Below are 23,043 nucleotides of genomic sequence, written 5' to 3'. Positions count from 1 at the left end.
GTAGAGAGGTGGACTTGGGTTCCAGTGGTTTCTGTGAGTTCAGAGCTGGTTTGCAGTGCTGGACGACTTCTGATTTAGAAGAGATGTCAATTCGCTGTATTTCTCATCTGCTGCACTCAGTTTCTGTAGCTGACCACTGTGTTTCTGGTCCTCAACCTTGCTCATACATTTCTGCTTTTTAGAAGAGCTTGGACAGCGCACCTTAAAACCCCTGGTGAATTGGTGATAAACTGTCACATCTGACCCCCTTGCTTTTTAATTGGGTTGTCCTTTGCCCTATTTCATAACTTCTACATCCATTTCTGTTTCAGTGAATCAGTTTAGTTCATTCAACTCATTATATAATTGATCCTTAGCATCCTGTTTGTTATCTTTGTTTAATCACACACTGGGCTGTATACCCACAAGGTAATCAAGTTTTATTTGAAAAGTGCTCTATTATTTAATATGTTACAAAAATTTCTCTGCAATATTTAATTTTTTGGGAATCTAAAATTTGCTATTTTGTACTGGGACACTAATGGAAAGACGAAAAATAAGCATCTGAAAAAAAATTCTTATTAAAAAAAATCTAGGGTGCTCAGTGCTGTTATGTTTCCCTGGATGTTGACTTCTAATTCTTTCACTTCATATTTGAGCACCCAGATTGTTCATACTCTTGCATCCCCAAGTGCATACTTTCAGTGTAATGTCCATCCTATAAGTCGGACAGCATCAATGGAGAGGAATAACCAGTTGAATTGGACTGAAAAGGAAGGAGGAAGAGCCAGAAAGGGTCCCCTGCCCAGAATGTCAGCTGTTTATTCCTTTCCATAGATGCCGCCTGACCTGTTGAGTTCCTCCAGCACTTCAACAAGGGAACGTTGCTCGGGAATTCCATCATCTGCAGAATGCCTTGTGTTTATACTGTGCCCTACTCCATTATCACCATTTCATCTTGGCTCTGAAATTTACTGTTAGTGCCTCTCTGTTTAATCTTGTGGTCCTTTTTCTGTAAAATGATTCCTGTAGTCTTTCAATTTATCATTGCCGATGGATTCTTTTTTTCTCAGTGCTATCTTTGTAAATGATCTCCTATTAGGGTTGTTTACCTGTTTGATCATGTTGTTTTGATGCTAGTTACTTACTTACCCAAGACCATCACCCTTATTGGGGTATATGCTAAAAGTAGCTTCCCTGACTTGATGGGCTGAATGGCCTAATTCTGCATTTATGTCTATGGGCTTATGGATATTATGAGCAGTCCCAATAACCCCAATGTTCAGCAGCTGAAAGCACAATGCATTCTCTTTAATATTCTGGACTGAAATCAGAGCCATCTGACCATCACAGGAAAACAAATCTGTCGTGCTTCGTAAGTATTCTTAATTAACTAAGTTCATGAGCATTTTGTGACCATTTAATTCTGTTTTACAAGTTTTATTAAATTGATAATGGCATTTATATTAAACAGCAAAATATTTTAGATTGTCATAATCTATGCATGTTTTGTAACTCAACTACATGTGAATAAGAGATGAGAAATGAATGTATTGGATGAGAGATGATGGAAGCGGGGGCTGATGTATGAAATGCAACATTATGGCATCGAGTTTGGAAAAGGAACAAGCTTTAAAAGGACAAGGAATTTGTTCCATTGAAAGTGTGATTAGCCAATCCATGTTAGTCTATTACATTTATTGACTTTTTAATATCTAACAGCCACTTCAATGGATCAGACAGTGTCTGCAGAAATGGAAACTAGATGAAGGTTTCAGGTCAGAGAACCCTCCCCCCCCCCCCCCCCCCAGCTCTTTATGTTTTTTGAATTTCAGATTTTCATCATATGCAGTTTTGTAAAAATTTCAGGCTTTTCAGTGGTGCTGCTCTTGAATAGTTTCTAAGACAGATTCAAATTAGCCCTTTAGTGGTTTTCTAGGGATAAAATTAAACAGTACTGAGTTAGTCTGCTGATTTATACTGTGGCATGGGTTGTTTTGGAAACAGTAAATGTAGTTTCCCATTTTACTCAATCTGTCAGTTGTTTGTAGTTGTAAAATACTTTGAATAATCATTAATCACTGATTTCCCTTCATAAGCTTTTTTTTTGAAAGAATGCATGCTGGACTAATTTTTTTTTTCAACTGCAAGTACTGATTGTCATCAGAACTGATTTAGTGGCCATTTGCTAAATGTAATAAAATAATTCCATAGCAAAGTATTAGAAGCCATTCATCATTTTGACCTGGCCATTTGTTGCTTGTTCTATTGGTCGATGCTAAGTGAAATTATTTGGAATATGAACTTACAGTTTGTAGGATATCTTCCCCAGCAAATTGCTGACAGGTATTTCTGTTGCTCATTTCTCTTCACCATACGAGACAAGCTGGGAACTATGTTACTTAATTAAAAACCTACAGGCTGAAGATAGACTTCATTGGACGCCATCTGATCATTGTAATTACAATGTGAACTTCCCTCTTGGTGAACACCCAGCATGAGGCTGAGAGCTGGATTTCTGGCCTGCCTTCTGCTTCCACAGAGCAGCAAGGGAGCGCTTTCCCCGTGATCACGGAGAAGCGATGCACAAGACGTCCGCGCTTCTGATGTGATGTCGTTACTGAAATCTGCCGCAGCTGGTTTGAACGCAAGCACGAGGGAATCTGCAGATGCTGGAGATCAGAGCAACACACACACACAAAATGCTGGAGGAGCTCAGCAGGCTAGGCAGCATCAGTGGGGAAAAGTACAGTCGACGTTTTGGGCCAAGACCTTTGGGCAGGACCTGCTAAGCTCCTCCAGCATTTTGTGTGTGCCACTAGACTGAAGATCCATCTGCAATTGGCTGTCATGGTGAACTTGGCCACGAACTATTCACAAACAATTATATGGCAACTTCGGGCTACGGCTAGACATGGACTTCCAGTGCATGGTTGCGGGTTAGGTCACTTTTCCAAGTACTTTTTCTCTCAAAGATTTGTGGTAGTTTTCAGCAAGCGGCATGACTTTAAGCCAGAAGATGAAGGGAAGCTGTTACATGGTTTCTTTCTGTTTGCTGTTTCACAATAACACCTCTGACTGATCAATAAATTCAGCTGCATTTTACCATTCATCCATAGCTTCTATCCTCTCCCATCAGGCCAGGAACTCTCCAGCCACGATGTCAGCTGCTGCTGCCCATCACCATAACTACATTGAAACGATGTCCAAGTAAAAGTCCATTCCAAAATAAATATTCCCAAACAAACTTTTCCATCAGAAAAAATATCAAGTGGAACACACGTTACCTGTACGTCCCATATGTTCTTTAGTACTTCACCTTTGTTCCCCTGCCCACACTTGTGCGTAACATGCCCTGGCCGCAGGGTACCTCCTCGAAAGATGCTGCCTTCCAACGGAGGAGGCTAAAACTGACTGGAGAATCTCTGGGCTGCGGTACACAACAGGGAGAGTACAGGCACGAAGATGTGAACAGGAATACTGTTAACCCGCAAGGAGGGTCACTTGCCAATCCAGGGATAAGCTGCTGGACTGCCGTGACACCCAGCATTCCTTGTGATCAAAGCCCTGATGACAGCAGTTTGAGATGCAGCCTCTGTGTGAGAATTTGGCTGCTGAACACTGTGACTGGATCCAGGGATCTGCTGGCGAAGTTGCTGACTGCTTCTGCACTAGGGGCTTCAAGCTCTGTGTGAGACGGGGGTTAAATTGCACAGAAGACCTCTCGGCACACTGCAGATATCAGGGATGTCATCTGCTTTTGCACCTCTTGCACCAGTATTTCTGGCACGGTGCTGGCAGCCGGTCCCTTCTGGGTTAAAAGATGAGTTAGAAGCAGGCTGTCTTTCAGTGTGGATTAACTTTAAATAACACTTGATGCTCACTACCCCACCTACCCCAGGCGGTGCATTGGTGCAGCAAATAGAATTTCCTTGTGTTAAATGGGTATTGAGAGTGGCAATGGGTATCCTAACATCCCACTTGTTTTCTGATGTTGTCGTATTTACTTTGCCGCTTTCATAAGTGCTTTTTTTTTGGAACGTGGACAATTCCATCAAAATGCTAATCTCTTGTTCTTTATAGAGATTATATAGCAGGCCATCCCTTCAACCTATACACACCACAGGTAGAGGCTAATGATGTGAGATTTTGGGATAGCGGAAGAATGGCCTTGTGCAATGAAATTGAATGAGATTGGGGTTGATATTAATGCTGCTTATCAAATTGAAATATTGTTTTCTATTTTATCACTATATTGCATCTAATTGCCTTGTTCCCAATGTTATTGAATATAGGAATACTGTGTTTCAAAGTTCAAAGTAAATTTATTAAAGTGCTAATGTCACCATTTACAACCCTGAGATTAATTTTATTGCAGGCATTTACAACAGTAGAACACAGAAATAAAATAGTCAATGGAAAAACTGCACACAAAGATTCTCAAGCAGCCAATGTGCAAAAGAGAAGCAGCGCAAAAATAAATAAATAAACCGTGAGGTAAATAAACAAATAATTAATACCAAGGTATGAGTTGTAGAACCTTTGAAAGTTAATCCATAGGTTATGGAATCATTTCAGAGTTGAGGAAAATGAAATTATTTTTAAACCAAGATGCAGTCATTATTTAACTTCCCTGAAAAACACGAGAATTATTAGGTTCTGTATTTTTCACCAAAGTAATTTAACTTTTATGATGATGGTAGATATCTGGGTCTGCTAAGTTGCTTTAAAATTGCCTATTTTTGTTAATAAATATTTAATGGAGGCATTCAAAGTTGAGGGTTTTTGAAAGAGCCGATGCAAGAAAATTGTTTCTTGTGTCTGAAGGATTGATAACCCGAGGAGAGAGCTTTAAAATGACTGACAAAAATAACAAAGATGAAGAGAATTTTTTAATGCATCAAATTGTGATTTAGAATGCAATACTTGAAAGGGTGGTGTAAGCAGATTCACTCATACATTTCAAATGCATATTCACTGAAGGAGAAATTTGTAGAAGGCTGTGGGGAAAAGAGCAATGAAATGGAGATTTTTGGCTTGCTCTTTCACAAATATAGTACAGATATGATGGGTTGAATGTCCTCTGACTAGCCTTTTTGACCCTGTGTGATGCTTGCATGTAATTCATTCGACACTTACACTTGAATAAAGTGGTGATTTACCTCCCGTTGATTTAGACCAGAAACATGAGCTAATATTTTTGCTTGGCCTGACATTAACGGTTGTTACATTTGTTGCCCAAACAGGTCAATTTCACCCCTGGAGTGCGCAAATTGCATTGAATGAAAATTGCTTTTCCCAGTTTAAGTGTATGTTTCAAGTTGAGGTGAATGGGCAGACGTTGTGGTAATGTGTGCTGCATGAAATGAGGTCAGTTTGGAGTGAGCTTTCTGTTTCGTGATGCCAAGTTAGAATTCAGATCCCTTCGTGAGGAACTGTAGACATGGAAAATGTCTTGGACTATATTTTAGTGGCCTGAAAAGCTCTGTATTTACCACTGTTCAGCAATACTGTAGAAAGTGTTTGGCCACTTTCTTCTGGGCAAGTCATCGCCGACTTTCTCTGCAGCTGCGTACATTGGAATGCAGAATAGAAGATGAATAGCAGGTCAGACACCCATATTTCCTGCTGCTGGTTTTCTGGCATTAGTTCAAGTATTTGTTTATTTTTTTAACTGTATACTATATTCATGATTGCTTGAAAGTGGCGTCGCAGGTAGATAGGATCGTAAAGAAAGCTTTTGTCACATTGGTCGTCATTAATCAAAGTATTGAGTACAGGAGTTGGGATGTTATGTTGAAGTTGAATAAGGCTTTGGTGAGGCCTAATTTGGAGAATTGTATGCAGTTTTGTCACTTACCTGCAGGAAATACGTCAATAATATTGGAACACTTCAGAGAAAATCTACAAGGATGTTGCAGGGACTTGAAGATCTGAGTTGCAGGGGAAGGTTGAATAGGTTAGAACCTAATCCCTGGAGTGTGGACAACTGAAGGGTGATTTGATAGAGGTACGTACAAAATTATGAGGGGTATAGATGAGGTAAATGCAACAAGCTTTTTTCCACTGGGTGAGACTAGAACAAGAAGGTTAAGGGTGAAAGGTTTAAGGGGAACACGAATGGGACCTTCACTCAGTTTGGTGAGTGTGGAATGAGCTGTCAGTGGATGCGAGTTCGATTTTGACACTTTAAGAGCTATTTGGATGGGTACGTGGATGGGAGAGTGTATGGAGGAGTATGGAGCGTATGGGGGGCTATTTGGATGGGAGAGGGTATGGAGGGCTATTTGGAAGGGTACATGGATGGGAGAGCATATGGAGGGCTATGGTCCAAGTGCAGGTCAATGGGACTCGGCAGGTAAATAGTTTGGCACAGACTAGATGGGCTGAAGGGCCAGTTTCAGCTGTGTCCACTGCCTCAGTCACTGATGTGACTCGCCATATTGGATTCCCATTCTTTCACCTGTTTAACTTGTGGCGAAATAAACAGGGGAGCATCAAAATAGAATCAAGAAGTTCTTATGTAAAAGGTGTTTCTTCTGCCTTTGTACCGCAAGCCATTTTCTAGAGTTATGGTAAAGCTTCTGGTGAGGTACAGAGGATATTCTCCAGTGACAACATGCACTTTAAATCTTTGAGTGCTCTTCTGTCAGAAATATTATTCACTTTGATAATTTTTTAAAATGTTTGCAGAGAATTCACAATGGAGTTATAGTCTGTAGGCCAACTGGAATTAACCCTTACCTAGCTACTAAAGCATTCATTATTTACTTCTGGCCATGATGAATGAATATTTAAACTTTGAAATGTATTATGTGTTCTTGATTTCAATGGAAGGTCATCATAAATTTTATTTTTCATAAATTGTACTGAGGAGATTTGGTAGGGATGAAGTTAGTTACGGGCTTTAATGAATAACAAATTGGCTGGCCATTCTTGGTCCACTGTGGACTGGTAATTCAAAGCAGGGTGCTTCATCCCTCGAATCAGGATGCTGCCTGGATTAGAGAGCATGTTATATGAGGATAGGTTCAGTGAGTTAGGACTTTTCCTTTTGGGGTGAAGGAGAGTAAGAGGTGTTTTGATAAAGGTGTACAAGATGATGAGGCATAAATTAAGTAGAGATTGTTTTCCCAGGGTGGAAATGGCTAAAATGGGGGAGGGGAGGTATAACTTTAAGGTGGTGATAGAAAAATGGGGGACTAGGTGGGAGGGAAGGGTTAGATTAACCTTAGAGTAGGTGTAAAGGTTGGCACTACATTGTGGGACTAAGTGCCTGTAGTGTTCTATATTTAATGTTAATCTGCCCCTGACCTCAATGTAAGTTACACAGGCTGGGTCAGATTTTCTTTTGATATTGTTTTAATAATAACTCATTTTGGCTCATCAGTGATAAACTGATAGCAGGGTCCCACTAAATCTAAATACTTTCAAAATGCTCAATCTGCAGCACAATCAGATGCACATAAAGTATTAGCGAATATGTGGTTGATTTACAAGGGGGATGGTTTAATTAAGTGAAATTACTGCTTGTTGAAGAACTGTGCATCATACCTTGATGTCTTGCAAAATGACTCCAGTTATGCATTTTATCGGGTTCGTTATCACAACACCTGGTGTTTCAGGCCTGTAGTGGAGTGTTTGCACCTCAGAGTGTGGTGGTTACACTGTAGTTTTGCCAATGCCACCTCTAAACAAGAAGTCTGGAGAGTGGGGTTTGAAGAATTTTTAATGAATTAATATTGTTATGATCCCAGCCCCCTCCTTTGTGAGAATCGCAAGAGCACCCGTTTGGGGGGGGGGTCTGTAGACCCAGGAAGTGAGAGAGAGAGAGAAACGTGCCAAATTGCACGTCCCACCCGGGATACAGAATAAGACGACAGCGACTATTGTCTCATGGAGTCCACGTGAAAAGCCCTCGGGCAAGGTGGGCTGGTTGAGAGAGAGATTGCATTATCCCAACCTGATTGACACCTGCGACCCCGTGAGGAAGTATAAAGGAGAGTCTCAGGGGGACAGCCCCTCAGACGCACCAAGAAGACACGAGAGAGTGTTCCCGCAGCAGCGGGAAGCCATTCTGAAGGAAGCCACGTGCGTTAGATTCCGGGATTGGAATTTGTGGCTGGAATCACAGAAAACTGCTTTTAACTAACATCGGGGAGAGGAAACCAATGCTCACCCGATTTCACGGAAGATTCATCAAGACTTGGCAAGTTCTTTCTCTTCTCCCCCAATCTCTCTCTCTCGGTCGCCTCACGTGAAACCCAGCGATTCTCAAAGGGCTGAGGCCTGCAGACTTTCTGAGTGACTTTTATATTTCCAACGGACAATCTATTAACCCCTAGACAACAGCAGAGCTCACTTCCTAATGATGATTATTACTATACCCACGCTTTAGATTGAGTGTTGACAATGTGCATTATCTGAATGTATGTATTAACCCTACTTTTGTGTCCCTTTATAAATAAAACGTTTGAAAATAGTGACATCAGACTTCAACGGACCTCTCTATCTTTGCTGGTAAGTTCTCCAGTTACAGGATTCATAACAATATTCAGAAAAATTTCCTGTTCAAGCAAATCGTGAAAATGTTCTTCATCTATCCTTGATTTGCAATGTGAGATTTCAAAGTCGAACAACACAAATCTTATGTTCCCCACACACACCCCCATGAAACATAGTTCTCTAAATCAGACGGAGGCTTCATCCACAATTTGGGGATTTAAGTATGAACTCTAGGCTGGTATTTCAATGTAGCACGTAGTGGTTGCTTCACATTGACAATGCCATCTTTCGACAAAGATGAACCTCCGCTTGTTCTCTTGAGTGGATGACAAAGGCAGAACTCGTGATATTGTTTCCAGACCTGTATTTCTTGAGGGAACATTGCTGGTAATGATGCATTGTTAGAAAATTTACAATGAACGTCAAGAAGGATGTACACTAATTGTGTTTGCTATAGCTTTAATAACATATATTTATAAAATTAGAGTAGCTGAGAATTTCTCCCAATCTCCTGAATACGATTGGCCCTGCATTAAATCAAGTAGGTGGTCTTGTTGCTGTTTGTGGGGATTTGCTGACAGATTTTCCTATATTACAACAGAGGTATCTTCAGAGGTTTTCATTGGTTGTAGAGTACTTTGATATCCTGAGGTTAATATCCTAATGGTTTTCGTTTTCACTGCCTGGAAGTTTTCTTAATGTCTTACTGTAGAATTAGGTTGGACTACAGCTCTGCACTGCAACTCAGCCAATTTGTGACACCTCTCCAAGCAATGTTTGTATGATTGTCCTTTACGCTAAATTGCAGGATTACCTATTACATGTGGTAGGATTTCATTTGAAATCGCTGAAGCATGTAAAGGATTGATGCTTTCTCAGCAACAATATTAGAATTTTTTTTTGCACAATTGCATTTTAAATACAATGTATTCTACTTCCTTAAAACTAATCTGGTTCTTTATCTAATCCACCAATTGAACTAATTTCTCAAGTCGTGAGTCATAACATCCGTGTGAATTTTTTTATGATCCTGTGATGTGCTTTGAAATGCTTTTACTACTTTAATTTTATAAATGCTGTTTTAAACTTGTATTTAAATATGGGGATTGATAACAGTAATGGAAATTAATCTCCTTTGCTCACAAATATCGGCCGGCCAGTGGTTTAGTGGCACCCGCAGCTGACTTTGCGACTCGAGTGGTCCCGGGTTCGAATCTAGCTGGCCCCTTGCGTGCCTTCTGTCTGTGCTGGGTGGAGTGTTGAGCTAGCGATTCAGTCTCAGTTTGTAAAAAAAACAGACAAATGCTACAGAAATGGTAAGGTTGCCGCCTGATGTCCCACAAGGTGTGGAGGAACAGCACACTCAGAACTATCATTATAGTAGTGTGCTATTTAATTATCAAATGGTTCATTGTTACAAGGCGAAGAATTCAAAAATCTATCTTGTTATTTATTTTATACTCTATGTTGACTGACTATATCTGTTTTGGCACAGAGATACAATACTTGGTCCATTTCACTCCAGTATTAAGCTTTACATTATTTTTCAAGGTTATGAGAAGTATTCCCGTTTCAGTGCCACAGACGGACAGTGATTGGACTACCATTGTCCATTTGTCATGTGTTTATTGCTCAACCGTAGGTCTTGTCAAATTTAGTCTCTGCTGGAGAGGTACTGTGTGTTCAGATGGTCAAATAGGGTGCAGGACGGGCAGCTGATGCAATTTGGACTGTGCAAAAGACCCACACATCCTTCGGTTGACTGATCCGCGTTAAAATTCTCCCGGTAAAGAAATGCCTGTCGCAGCTTCACCTCATTTGTTTACCTGTACAACCAGCCGAGCAATGAAGGGCAATGCGAAGCCGAATAAGACTGTCCCTCTGCCTTGGAGTCGCACTGCAGTGACAATTAATTCAGCCGCTCGCCACTCAGATTACATTTACGCTGTAGCAAGTTGAATGCAAAAAGGTTTGCCTTTTGAAAGCAATGGACTCAACATTTGCCCTGGGGTATAATAGTTATTTTAATCAGGTTTTACCCATCTAGTCTTCCTACCATTCAGCTTACCCACCCTTGTTCCAAATTCCTTGATCCCAACCTAACCAAAATTTTATCCTGCAGTTTTGAAGGCTTCATTTGAATTAATGAACTTCTTGGGCATGGGAATTCCATACTTGGTGCCAGCTGAAGTGTTTTCTAACGTCACGTTCGAATTGTGAGTTTGAATTTTGTTTTGAAGTCTTCCCCCACCCCTATGAAAAGCAACACTTGTAACCTGTGGTTGTTTTAAACGGTAGCGTGCTTGGGACGTGTGTTGTAATGTGCATCTGATTATACATTTTTGATCTTTTTGAATATGGTGCCAGTTCGACTAACCTTTCTCTGAAGCAAGCAGTGTGGACCTAACAGTTCGATATTTTCTCGATTGTTGCCAGAAAGTAGCAGTTGTACATTGGAAAGAAAACTCATTTCTTTCAGAGGCTATTTTCGGATATACGCGCAGTGGCCACTTTATTAGGTATGGGAGGTACCTAATGAATTGGCCGCCGAGTCTTTGTGGTCTTCGGTTGCTGTAATCCATCCACTTCAAGGTTCAATGTGTTGTGCCTTCAGAGATGCTCTTCTGCACACCGCAATTGTAATGTGTGGTCACTTGAGTTACTGCCATCCTGTCAGCTTAAACCAGTCTGGCCATTCTCCTCTGACCCCTCTCATTAACAGAGCTGCCACTCACTGGATGTTTTCCAGCTTATCGCACCTTTCTTTGTAAACTCTAGAGACTGTTCTGCATGAAAATCCTAAGACAGCAGCGGTTTTTGAGATACTTTAACCGGCTCCTCAGGCACCACCGATCATCCCATGCCCAAGGTTACTTGCATCCCATTTCTTCCTCATTCCGATGTTTGGTCCCAACAACAACTGGACCTCTTGACCACGTCTGCATGCTTTTCTGCATCGAGTTGCTGCCCCGTGATTGGTTGATTAGATGTTTTGCATTAATAAGTAGGTGTACCTAATAGAGGGTCTGAATGTACAGATGTTTCATGCCTCTCTGTGTCCATTTAGAGAAAGCGATATACCATTTTAATTTGGATTTGGTTGATATTTTACTTACGGGGCATCACATAATACTTATGATTTTCCAAGTGTGGAACAAATAAATGTACCAGACAGTGGTTTAGGATTTGTGTATTTCCATTTGGAACATCTTGGAAGTTGAAGGTGATATTAGCAGCTTGGGAGGAAAGTTAAAACGTTTTACATTCAAATTCGCAGTTGGTGTCAATGAGCAGAGCAAACTGCAGCTTTTTAAACGAGGCATGGCTATTTTATTAGAGTTAATAAACACACAGAAGTGATGTTCATGAAAAGGCTAATTGTCTGCCCCAGCTCACCCCACACTTGTGAAGGCCAAAGCTTCTTAACTAGATGTAGGCAACCCCAAACCCCTACCTCTCCACCCTCGACACTCCTTCCACGTCCTGGAGATCCTGCAGCCCGAGTGCTGGGACCTAACCTGGGTTTATTTGACCCACATCCAGGGCCTGTCCAGTCACTGTTCGAAGGTAGAATATTTTCCTGTCTGCCAGCTGTATCCCTGCTTCATCCTACATTACAGGGATTATTCTTCAAGGGCACTTCATGAGGTGTAAAAGCACTATATTGACCTCAGGTGGTAAATAGTACTACATAAATACATGTTTTTAAGGCAGCTGTTAAAAATTTGGTTCTGGTATGCAAGTGCATTTGCTACCAATGCTAGTGAGTAATAGGAAAAGAACTGGAGATTAGAATTAATTCAATATACGCAATACAGATTAAATTGAGTCTGTTGACTTCCTTATGGCTCCATGAATTTACACTATGCGCCTTCATGTTCCTCAAAGATTGAATAACATATCAAATGACCCGTAGCAGATCTCTAGCTACAGTAAAACTCTGTTAATCTGACACAGTTGGGACTTTGGTCATGCTGGACTTGCAGATTTTCTGGCCTATTAGGTGCTATTCCCACTAATACCTAAAAATACTTCAAATTCACTTTATTTTAATGCTGTGCCAACAGCTTCGGGGAAAAAAAAACTTTCCAGCAAATCCAGCATGTTTAAAAGGAGCACAGGAAATGGAGTCCGGGTTAGTTTGAAGGGAATGCAGGAATCGGGTTACACTGAGTTAAAAGGAGTACAGTAAACATCATTGCAGGGATTTCTGAATTGTTTGATAGCAGATTATCAGATTCTTTTTTTTCCCTGTGTATTCAGCTTCTGGTACTTTGTACTGTAACTCTTTGTCCCTGGGTAGACTCAAACCGCCAGCCTTTTGGCCAACAGTTGAATGCACTGGCCAATCACGTCACAGAAACAGCTTTGAACTTCAGCGGGGTTCTTCCACTACTGGACTGGGAAGGGTCAGGTTGGGTGAAGAAGCCCCCTGTTATTGTAGCCGAGTATCACCCCTGGAGGGGGGCGGTGGGACACCTAAGTGGCAACGGTCCTATCGGTTATAAGGAATGTAACAGAACACTACTTCACACATTGACCATGGAAGTAAGAATGAAAAGAGATTGTGCAGTTTATTCTTATAGATAACATTTTATTATAAATAATGTCTATTTTGATTTATAACAAAATCCACTTCTTTTAATAGACTGCTGTGGATCATGGCACCTCACTTACAAAAATAATTTTTTATTCCATCTTAACTCCAGAGATTAAATTTAAAGGGTTGAAAAGCACGTTTGGTTAAATGGAACCCCTAAGGGACCTGTCCCACTCCTTTAACTCAGCCAGCCCTCCACATCTCCTCCACAATCTCCATCGGCACAGGAGCACCGCAGGGATATGTACTGAGCCCCCGGTTCTACTTGCTTCACACCAATGACTTTGTGGCTAAGTACAGCTCCAACACCATATGCTAGTTTGATGATGCCACTGTTGTGGGCTGTATCAAAGCTGGTGATGAATCAGCATACAGGAGGGAGATTGAAAATTTGGCTGAGTGGTGTCATAGCAACAACCTCTCACTCACTGTCAGTAAGACCAAGAAACCGAATGTCGACTTCAGAACAGCGAAGCTAGAACTCCATGAGCCAATAATCATTGGAGGGTCAGAGGTGGGAGAGGGTCAGTAACATTAAATTCCTGGATGTCATTATCTCAGAAGACCTGTTCTGTACCCATCACGTCAAATATAATTAAAAAGAAAGCACAACAGTGCCTCTACTTCCTCAGGAGTCTGCAGAGATTTGGCATGTCATCAAAAACCTTAGCAAACTTCTATAGATGTGTGGTGGAAAGTGTGCTGACTGCCTGCATTATGGCCTAGTATGGCTTTGAGCAGATTTGGCCCGGTACATTACAGGTAAAACCCTCCCAACAACTGAGCGAATCTTCATGAAACATTGCCATAGAAAAGCAATTAACAAAGATCCTCACCACCCAAGCCATGCTCTTTTCTCACTGCTGCCATCAGGTAGATAGAAGGTACAAGAGCCTCAGGTCTGGTGCCACCAGGTTCGAGAACAGCTGCTACCCTTCAACCTTCAGTCTCGTGAACAAAAGGGGATAGTTACACTCATTTAAGAACGATTATATTATTTAATGTTCGTTATTTATTGCTATTTATTTATATCTGCATTTGCACAGATTGTTGCCCATTGATCCCATTTACAGTTACTGTTTCTATAGATTTGCCAAATGTGTCCGCAGTAAAAGAATCTCCGGGTTGTATGTGGTGACATTTCTGTACTCTGATAATAAATTTTACTTTGAACAGTGGGATACAAGTTGTACCATATGTTTGAAACACTTAACTCCACTGGGAATACTTTAAAATAATTTTGAGTGCTCCCAACAATCCCAAAGTCCGAATTTCAATGTGCTAACATGAATGTTCAGGCTGGTCTTAAATAAGTATCAAATCACAGTAACACATCACAAGGAATCAAAGAGAAGTGGGATTTGGTCAGTTTTCCACAGCATATTTTGAGGTGCAGAATTGGATTCCTCTGCGGCTGACATCATTTGATTCAGTATGGACCAAACTTTAGCACTTTATAGCTTGTTGGTCTGTACAGTCAAACTAAGTTACTCATTCACCCATCAAAATAATGTGGGGGGAACATCCTCAGCTGCACATCAACATTCTGAAGGTGTCCTGGTGAAGGGTCTCGGCCCAAAATGTTGATTGTTTATTCATTTCCATGGATGCTGCCTGACCTCCTGTGTGTGTGTGTGTGTGTGTGTCTCCAGCATTCCTAAGCAGTTGATTTTCTTTTTCTTTCTAGGCTGCATTTCCAAGAAGTTCTTTGAATTCTAGAACAGAATTATTTGCTGGTGTGTCCTGATTTAGAATGGCCAGCAAGGCAGTGAAGCTATTAGCTATGTGGTGCTATTTAGACCCCTCTACTTGGTAACGTGATAAATTGCTGTACACATGTCATTAGCTTAGGTGTGGCGTCTGACAGCCTAAGTTAGTGCAGGGTAATGAGTCTATTAGCCACTATTGTACCAGTTCCTGTTTTAGGTAGCAACCTAGCTCCCAGTGTATAGCAGAAGACTTTTTTTAAAAATCTGTTTTTAGACAGATTTGCTATGCATTAATTAATGACGTTTTCCATTCAGTCTATCAGTGAAATATTTAATCAGCCAGCAAGCGGGTTTCAATCCCACAAGATGTACTTCTGTTTTCCCCCAGAATGATATCAACAAGCTTTCAAGGCAGAATCTTGTGTAGTGTCATTAATAGTTTGTGACATTTCTCTTGCTGCATGGGGTGATAATGGGAGCAAATATTTAACAATTCTGACTATATCCTATATTAATTTGAAGTATGTTCAATTTACACTGTAACACAAAGCCGAGACAGCTGGCAGTTGTCAATAGTAACAGGATATACCCATGTGCCATTCAGTGCAGTTAATGTTCTTCAGTAACGCCTGCGGTGCTTGCCTTTCCCAACAGGTGCCGAAGATGATGACGACGAAGATGGCGATGACGCTGACAACACCAAAATCATTGTCCTCAGTTACCCGCAGTACTGCCGTTATCGTACTATGCTGAAGAGGATTCAGAACCAATCGTCCTCCTGGCTGGTTGACCAGTTCGTGATGGCGCTGGGTGGAATTGCAATCCTTAATGGAAGTACCCGCATCCTGTATTGTCGTGACACTTTTGACCATCCAGCTCTGATTGAGAGTGAGAGCGTCTGTGATGAGCTTGGTAAGTATCTTTCTTCTCATTGCAAAATGGTAACCGCAGCTCAACAGCATGGTTGAAACACTAGATGCAGTAAAAGTTCGGAATTTTAACTGCTGGACTGCATATCTGCAGACTTCAAAGATGCCAAAATCAGTTGGGATCCAAGGACTGTACTAAATTTTGAATTGCTAAACGATGAAGAAATCCAAGTTGGTAAATTCTTCATGGTTTTTTTTTTGTCAAATTCTTTAGAAACTGGGTTTGACATTATTGGAAAGTGGAAAGGTCATTAATATTCTAAAGTAGAATTTTGAGAGGTAACCATAAAGAGCTAGCAGAAGTAATGTTCAACCTTTGCGTGTTGTTAGAGGCAAACAGTTGACAGAAAAACAAAAAAAATTGGATTTGTTATTGGTAGGAAATGTTTTGTGAATGAAGGCTGAACAAACGGCTGCAGTAGCCAGCTGGGCTGATTTTTGCCAAGGCAGGATTTTTGCTGCAATTGAATTGTTGGCAACTTAAGTTCTCATTTTAGACAAATCTGTTAAATTTAAAAGCAATCTGAATTCCGCCCAGTCTGATGCCAGAACAAGATTGTGTGGGATGTACTTCAAAATCAGTTCAAAGTTCAAATGTAAATAATAATAAATAATTTATAAATAATATTGAGAGCACATACAGTTTATATTTGCATAGTTTAGTGTCAAATCAAGTACACGTCAAAGTGAATTTACACCATGATACATTAAGATGTACACAAGCACTGAAGTTTGATTACCTTCAGAAACAAGGGGGCATAGGTTTAAGATGAGAGGTAGGAGTTCTAATGGGGATTTGGGAGGCAAGTATTTTAAAACAGTAGTTGATATCTGGAGTATGCTGCAATAGGAAGTGTGGAGTTGGGTCCAATTATTACATGTAGGGAAATTTTGGATAATAAATATTCAAGCCGCAGCTGGATACAGACCTAATGTGGCAAATAAGGTCATTGTAGGTGGAGCAGAAATGCCAACTTGGATATTGTGAGCCGAAGAAGATTAGTTTTATTTGTCACATCTACATCGAAACATGCAGTGAAGTGCAACATTTGTGTCAAATCAAGTCAGCGGTGATTGCGCTGGGCAGCCTGTAAGTGTCACCACGCTTCTGCCGGCAACGTAGCATGCCCATAGCGAACCTGTCCGTCTTTGGAATGTGGGAGGAAACCAGAGCACCTGGAGGAATGTCCACATGGTCACAGTGAGAACATACAAACTCCTTACCGTGGTGGGAATCGAACTCCCAGTCTTCACTCAGCACTAGAGGCATAAGCCTCTCAGTCTACAACATAGTCCCCTAGTGAAAATTTTGTAAAGGGCATTCCCCATTGCAAATTGCAGTCGTTTGAATGAGCTATTTTCCACAACAGGTCAGTATATAATAAAATATTGCTGGGAGAAGTCGGCTCCAAATGATTTAAAGCTTATCTGCCGTTGGATGTGAAAAATCCAACAGATGATAAGAGGGGTAGATTAGGTGAACAGCCAGAGACTTTCCAGGGTGAAAGTGGTCTTGGGAAAGGCCATTTCCATCTCAGATATTCCCCCTATACTTTTGTCTAATCACCTTTTTAAAAAAAAAATGAAGTTGATTGGAGTGAAGTATAGAGGGATGTAAGAGTTAAGTATAACACAGAGTAGTGAGCGCATAATACTTGCTACCAGGGGTGGTGGGAAAGGCAAATAATTTAAGGACTTTTAAGAGACTTATATAGGCATATGGTTGATAGAAAAATAGAGGGCTCTATGGGAGAGAAGGGTTAGATTGATTTTAGAGTTGGTTAAACTGTCGGCATAACACTGTGACTTGCCTATTGCAGTGCGCTGTTACGTTCATGTGTAGTTTTAAGATTTTCCTCAGCTGGTCACAGCTTGTTGCTGGGCCCTTTATTCAAAATTATTTGTTTAACTGCCCTCTTTTTGGCCCCTGTGTCAGCTGCTTTCTTCATGATGCTGACCCACACCCTCCTCTTTCCCCTGCCCAAATCTCCATCCACCAGTCATCTTGATCAACCCCCCACCACCCCCGACTCTGTCGCAGATCACCAAACATGAGATGCTGTCCCTAACTCACTAGCATTGGCTATCTCACTGGCATCTTTGCAGCTTTTAAGCAAATTCTCCGGTCTTTATGAAGGGTTTCGTCCTGAAGTGTTGACTATTTCCCTGCATAGGTACTGCCTGACCTGCTGAGTTCTGTCAGCATTTTGTACATGTTGCTCAAGATTTGCAGCATCTGCAGGATCTCCTGTGTCTCTGCTAAGCAAATTCTAGGCAGAGTTTAAATCTCTTCCCCACCAACAAAAAAGAACTACCTACCTTCAAGCAGCCAACAGTGAGGTTCACAAAGTTTTTTTGCACCCTGAAATAAAAATCATGGTTCTAATCAGATTACATTTGGGGTGCCCAACAGCACAAACTATAATGAATATTTTAATATAGTTGGAATATGCAAATCTAAGAGATCTGTATTTGATTATTGAAAGAGTATATTCAGATTATCATCATTTCTACCATGATAGTTATCTTTTATCTCATGCAAAAAAAATAATTTATAAAAAGTATGGGAAATATGTCTGAAAGCCATTTTGGAACTTGGAATAAATGGTTGTGAGCTGTTGAACATTTGTACCTGGTATATATTACAGAATATTGCATTTGAATTTGTTTTTTATATGGGGCCTTTAACATCATAAAACGTTCTAAACACCTTCATAGGTACATAGTAAAATGCTAATTAATGCCCAGTCAAAGTAAAAGAGGTCAGCTTTGCAAAAGATACGGGGGTTTTACAGCATGTCATGAAGGAGGAACGAGGTGGAGGTTAATAATTCCATTGTTTAAGGCCTCTTCATTACTGGGATCAACGAAGTATAGGATTTACATGAGGTCTTGGAGTAAGATGGAGATTTTGGGGGTTGAGTTAGATAAGATTGGAAGAAAATATTTAAAAAATACAAATGCCATTACCTAGTTCATCCTGCTTTAGAATGAGGACACCTGATCCCAAATGCTGAAGTCCTGAGAAACCCAGAGACCTGTGGAGGAAAAGCAAAGTGTTGATTGTTGGTTGGTTCAAGGTTAATTTGGTTATATCTTGACTGAAAACCAGCAAAATGTGATGAGTCTGTATTCTGCATTGGATTGAGGAAGCCAGTCAGATGCAAGTTGGAGATTGTAAAATTCTAGAGCTTTTATAGGACTAAGTAAACATGATATCAGTCTTGTGAAGGGTTGGGTTATTGATTCAGAGCAGGTAGTTGCTGAAAAATCACATTCGGTTGGACTGTTGCCAGAAGTGAGTAACAGTGACAAAATGCAGTTGGTAATATTGGCTGTGGTTCCTTTATTTGGAAATATTAACCTTGAACTTTTGAGCTCTGGAATTCTCTCGCCCAGCTGCCTTTAGATTATCAAATTACTTTAATTAGTTTCTTTGCAGATTGTTATCAGTGTCTGTAGCTATAAATTTAAACTTGCTTCTGTTTCACTTTGATTTTTGAAAACTCAAAGGAAATTTTTTTTAAAAAATGCATTGAATATCTGTCATTCTGGGCAGGCCAAGTGGAAAAAATACACAGTGGACTGACTCATTTTGTTCAGATGGTGTGTTTTATGACCACAGTGTGCAAGTAACTATTGATAGGATTATTAGCATCAGTTATTATTGTACATGCTTCAGTGTTGAATTTTTGGTGAATGATAGGTTTAATATATACTCATAATCTAAATGGAATTCTCCTAAAGACTGTTGGAATTCCTTTCTAATGTAGTAATCACATAACATGATGAATGCCATTTTGCATTACACTGACATTGAGACAAGCACTCCAGTCCTGGCACTGTGACAATAATACTTTAGCAGTGTAATATAAAATTGCATTTACAGTGTATGTCAAAGAAATAATAGATAAACACCAGGACACCATTTGACAGCTGTAACCTATACTTGGGTATGTTCAGTTATTTGTAAACGTACTCAAGCTACAAGATTGAAGCTTATAATATCATATAACTTCTGCATTTAGTTGATGGCCTTGTGACTGCACCCAAGTATCTATTAATATCTATTTGTCTACCTGCCTGTTTTTTCAGGCTGAATCAGAATTAACCTAGGAATATGTTTTTCTTCCTGAATAGGGCACCCTATGATCACTCTTCACATGTCAAATACCTTCCATCCATTGCACTTTTATTTCTGCAGGTGCAGCTTAACATTAAATGAAACAGAAAAAATGCCTAGTTAATTTATGCTGAGCGCTTCTGAATGCGGTTCAATCTAGCACCTCACAATCAGCAAAAACTTGCATTTTCAGACAACAGGGAAACTAATTGATGGCAGGGTAGCATTGTAGTCCAAATGATGCTATTACAAAGTCAGATGTAAGATTGGGGTTCAATTCCCGCCACTGTCTGTAAGGAATTTGTATGTTCTTCCTGTGACTCTATGGGTTTCCTCCAGGTGCTCTGGTTTCCTCCCACATTCCTAAGACGTAGAGGTTGGGGATGGTAAGTTGTGGGCGTGCTGTGTTAGTACTGGAAGCATGCAGACACTTGCGGGCTTCCCAGCGCAATCGTCACTGATTTGATTTGAAGCAAATTGCGCATTTTACTATGTTTCAATGTACGTGTGACAAATACATCTCATCTTTAATCTCTTTAAATGGTTTCAACTCAAGTTTACTTCAAAACATTTACTTTGAATTCTTTGTAATAATAAAGACATTCCAGAATTGCAAAGGATGAAAACATTTACCTGCATCTCACTGTGGGCATATGTACATAACATTCCTAAATTAGTTTACATTTTCCTTTTGAAAATTGCTGATTATTTTATCTGTCAGTGCATTAACTTTAAACACGACAGACTTAACTGCTCAACAATCAAAAATGCATCAAGATTTTTTTAAGCTGAAGTATAATTAAAGTGATGATGAATGTGTGTCACTTATACAATGAGAAAAGACTAGATGAAGTCCTATAGCCTGAAAAGTAGACTGCTTTTACCAGGTTACCATGGTAAAGCTGTCAGGGATAATTGTTCTCTGTAAGCAAGTCCTCAACCACAAACAGCTTCAGCAATCAATACATTATTTAATATAAATAATTAACTTACTGATTATTGCTTGGAATATATTAAATGACTTTACAATGCAAATATTAATAGCTTTGTTTTGGTTTCTTCCACACATCTGCTTCAAGTACTAAATCTGTTGGTGTTTTTTTTTGTCTCTGCCTCTCTGCCTGTCTTTGTCTCTCCGATTACATTTTGGAGACTTTGGAATAGTTTCATCAAATGAGTGTCTGAGATTCAAAAGGGATTCATACTTTAATTGAAATTGAACCCGTGGCCATAAGAAATGGAAGTAGGAGTGCTCCAGTGGATGTTGGACTGTCCTTCTAATTACTTCAGGTCCTTTATAAAAGCTGCATGCCTCCAGTAGTTCAGTCCAGCCACGGAAGAATTTAGAATACTACAGCAGAGAACAAATTCTCAAACTTTGCGTGAAGCCTTCCTTCCACTTCCTTCACTGGATGGGGCGTGGAGCATAAATTCATGTGAAGTGGGTAATCCGTCCCTGGAATTAGTGAAAGCCTTGCTCAGGTTGCAAGCTGTGATGCAGCCACAGTCTTGTACAAGGTGTGATGTACTTGTATCAATCAGAAGCCCCGGGTCATTTTATTTTTCTCTTTTGGGGGTTGGAGCATGTGTATTCTGTTTTCCATCAACATTTCCTTACCAACGAGCTTCGCTGCTATTATTAACCTCGAAAGCTTTAGCTATGATTAAAATTGATGGGTATATTACATAGCCTAAAAGAATGCAAGCAACTATTTATATGACAGTCGTCTATTTTTAAGAGAATTATTTTGTGTCTGATAATGCACACAGATATAGAACATGAGGGAGAGGACCCCCCCCCCCCAAACCGGTATTTATTTGCGTGGCTCGGGACCAGAAAAGCCTAAACCTGAATACATTCTAGATAATATATTACTTGAAATTATTTTTGAATCGAGGTTAAAATGGATATGACATTATACAGAGATAAATCTTGTTGGGTTTCAGATGTACCTAGCTCCCTGTTTGGAGTGGCCATGCAGTTAACAATAAGCCCTGGACTGTACCTCAACAAATCTTATCTCCCTTATAGAAGGTACAACTATTTCATCAGGTTTATTTAAAGACCCCACATATGGTCTTGAGATTACCTAGCAATTCCTATTTGTATATTCTCTGGCTAATACTTGTTTGGGGCTCTTTGCCAACAGAACAGGATGAGCTTGAGTCCCTGTCCACCTAGAGGCTGTAATGGGCAGCGATAAATGGTATTATGAATGATACTACCAAGCTTTTGTTTGTGTTCCTATTTCAGTCCCTTTCCCCAGTTCTCACAGTGGGGCAGCTTTTCTCAGGGATGTGATATACATGCTTACTGCTCCCTTTGCATGAATCTTGACCAGAGGACATTCACGAGGATGATCTGGGAATGAAATGGTTAACATACGAGTGTTTGATGGCTCTGGGCCTGTACACACCGGAGTTTAGAAGAATGAGGGGAGATCTCATTGAAACCTATGGAATATTGAAAGGCTGGATAGAGTGGACATAGGATGTTTCTAATAGTGGGAGAGTTTAGGACCAGAGGGCACAGCCTCAGATTAGAAGTGTGTCCCTTCAGAACAGAGATGAGGAGGAATTTCTTTTGCCAAAGGGTGGGGAATCTGTGAAATTCATTGCCATATGTAGTTGTGGATGTGAGGTGTGTAAAAAAATCGAAAGCCATCCAGTGGGCAGTTCTGTGGCAGAAGATGCTTTGTTAATGAGAGAGGTTAGAGGAGAATAGTCAGACTGTTTCAAGCTGACAGTAACAACCATGTGATTCAACAGTGGTGTGCAGAGAAGCCTCTCTGAATGCACAACACACTGAACCTTGAAGCAGAAGAGCATGGGCATACCCACACTGTGGCTGTTTTGTTAGGTGCATGAAGTTCGTACCTAATAACGTGTATTTCAAGCAGATGTTGATAGGTTCGTAATTAGTAAGAGTGTCAAAGGTTATAGACGAAAATAGGGATGAGAGGGAAAATAAATCAGACATGATTGAACGTCTGAACAGTCTTGATGGACTGAATGGCCTAATTTGCTTCTGTCTTCGGGTCTGTAAACAATATCAGATAGCTTGTGGTGAGGACATTTGCAGGTTGGGGCCAGTTGTGTGTGAGGCAGCAGCCTCCAATCTGCTGTACCAGTGTAATTTTCTTCTCCACAACGCAGCAACCAAAGTACAACCAATCCACCCAAATTCAACCATCTCAG

General features: G+C 40.4%; 1 protein-coding gene across 5 annotated transcripts in view; it reads left to right on the top strand.

Annotated features, from left to right (window-relative positions):
- The window catches only part of arid5b (AT-rich interaction domain 5B), a 139,917-nt gene that overhangs the window by 23,914 nt on the left and 92,960 nt on the right, over positions 1-23,043 (top strand). For all 5 annotated transcript variants that reach the window (XM_059947361.1, XM_059947365.1, XM_059947363.1 and 2 more), the window contains one exon: positions 15,448-15,705. In XM_059947361.1, the coding sequence (XP_059803344.1) occupies positions 15,448-15,705 (258 nt within the window). The remainder of the gene's footprint in view (positions 1-15,447; positions 15,706-23,043) is intronic.

This window comes from Hypanus sabinus, chromosome 22, assembly GCF_030144855.1.
Source record: "Hypanus sabinus isolate sHypSab1 chromosome 22, sHypSab1.hap1, whole genome shotgun sequence".
Classification (NCBI taxonomy): domain Eukaryota; kingdom Metazoa; phylum Chordata; class Chondrichthyes; order Myliobatiformes; family Dasyatidae; genus Hypanus; species Hypanus sabinus.
Note: the sequence above shows the minus strand (reverse complement) of the source record. Positions and strands in the feature narration are given on the sequence as shown.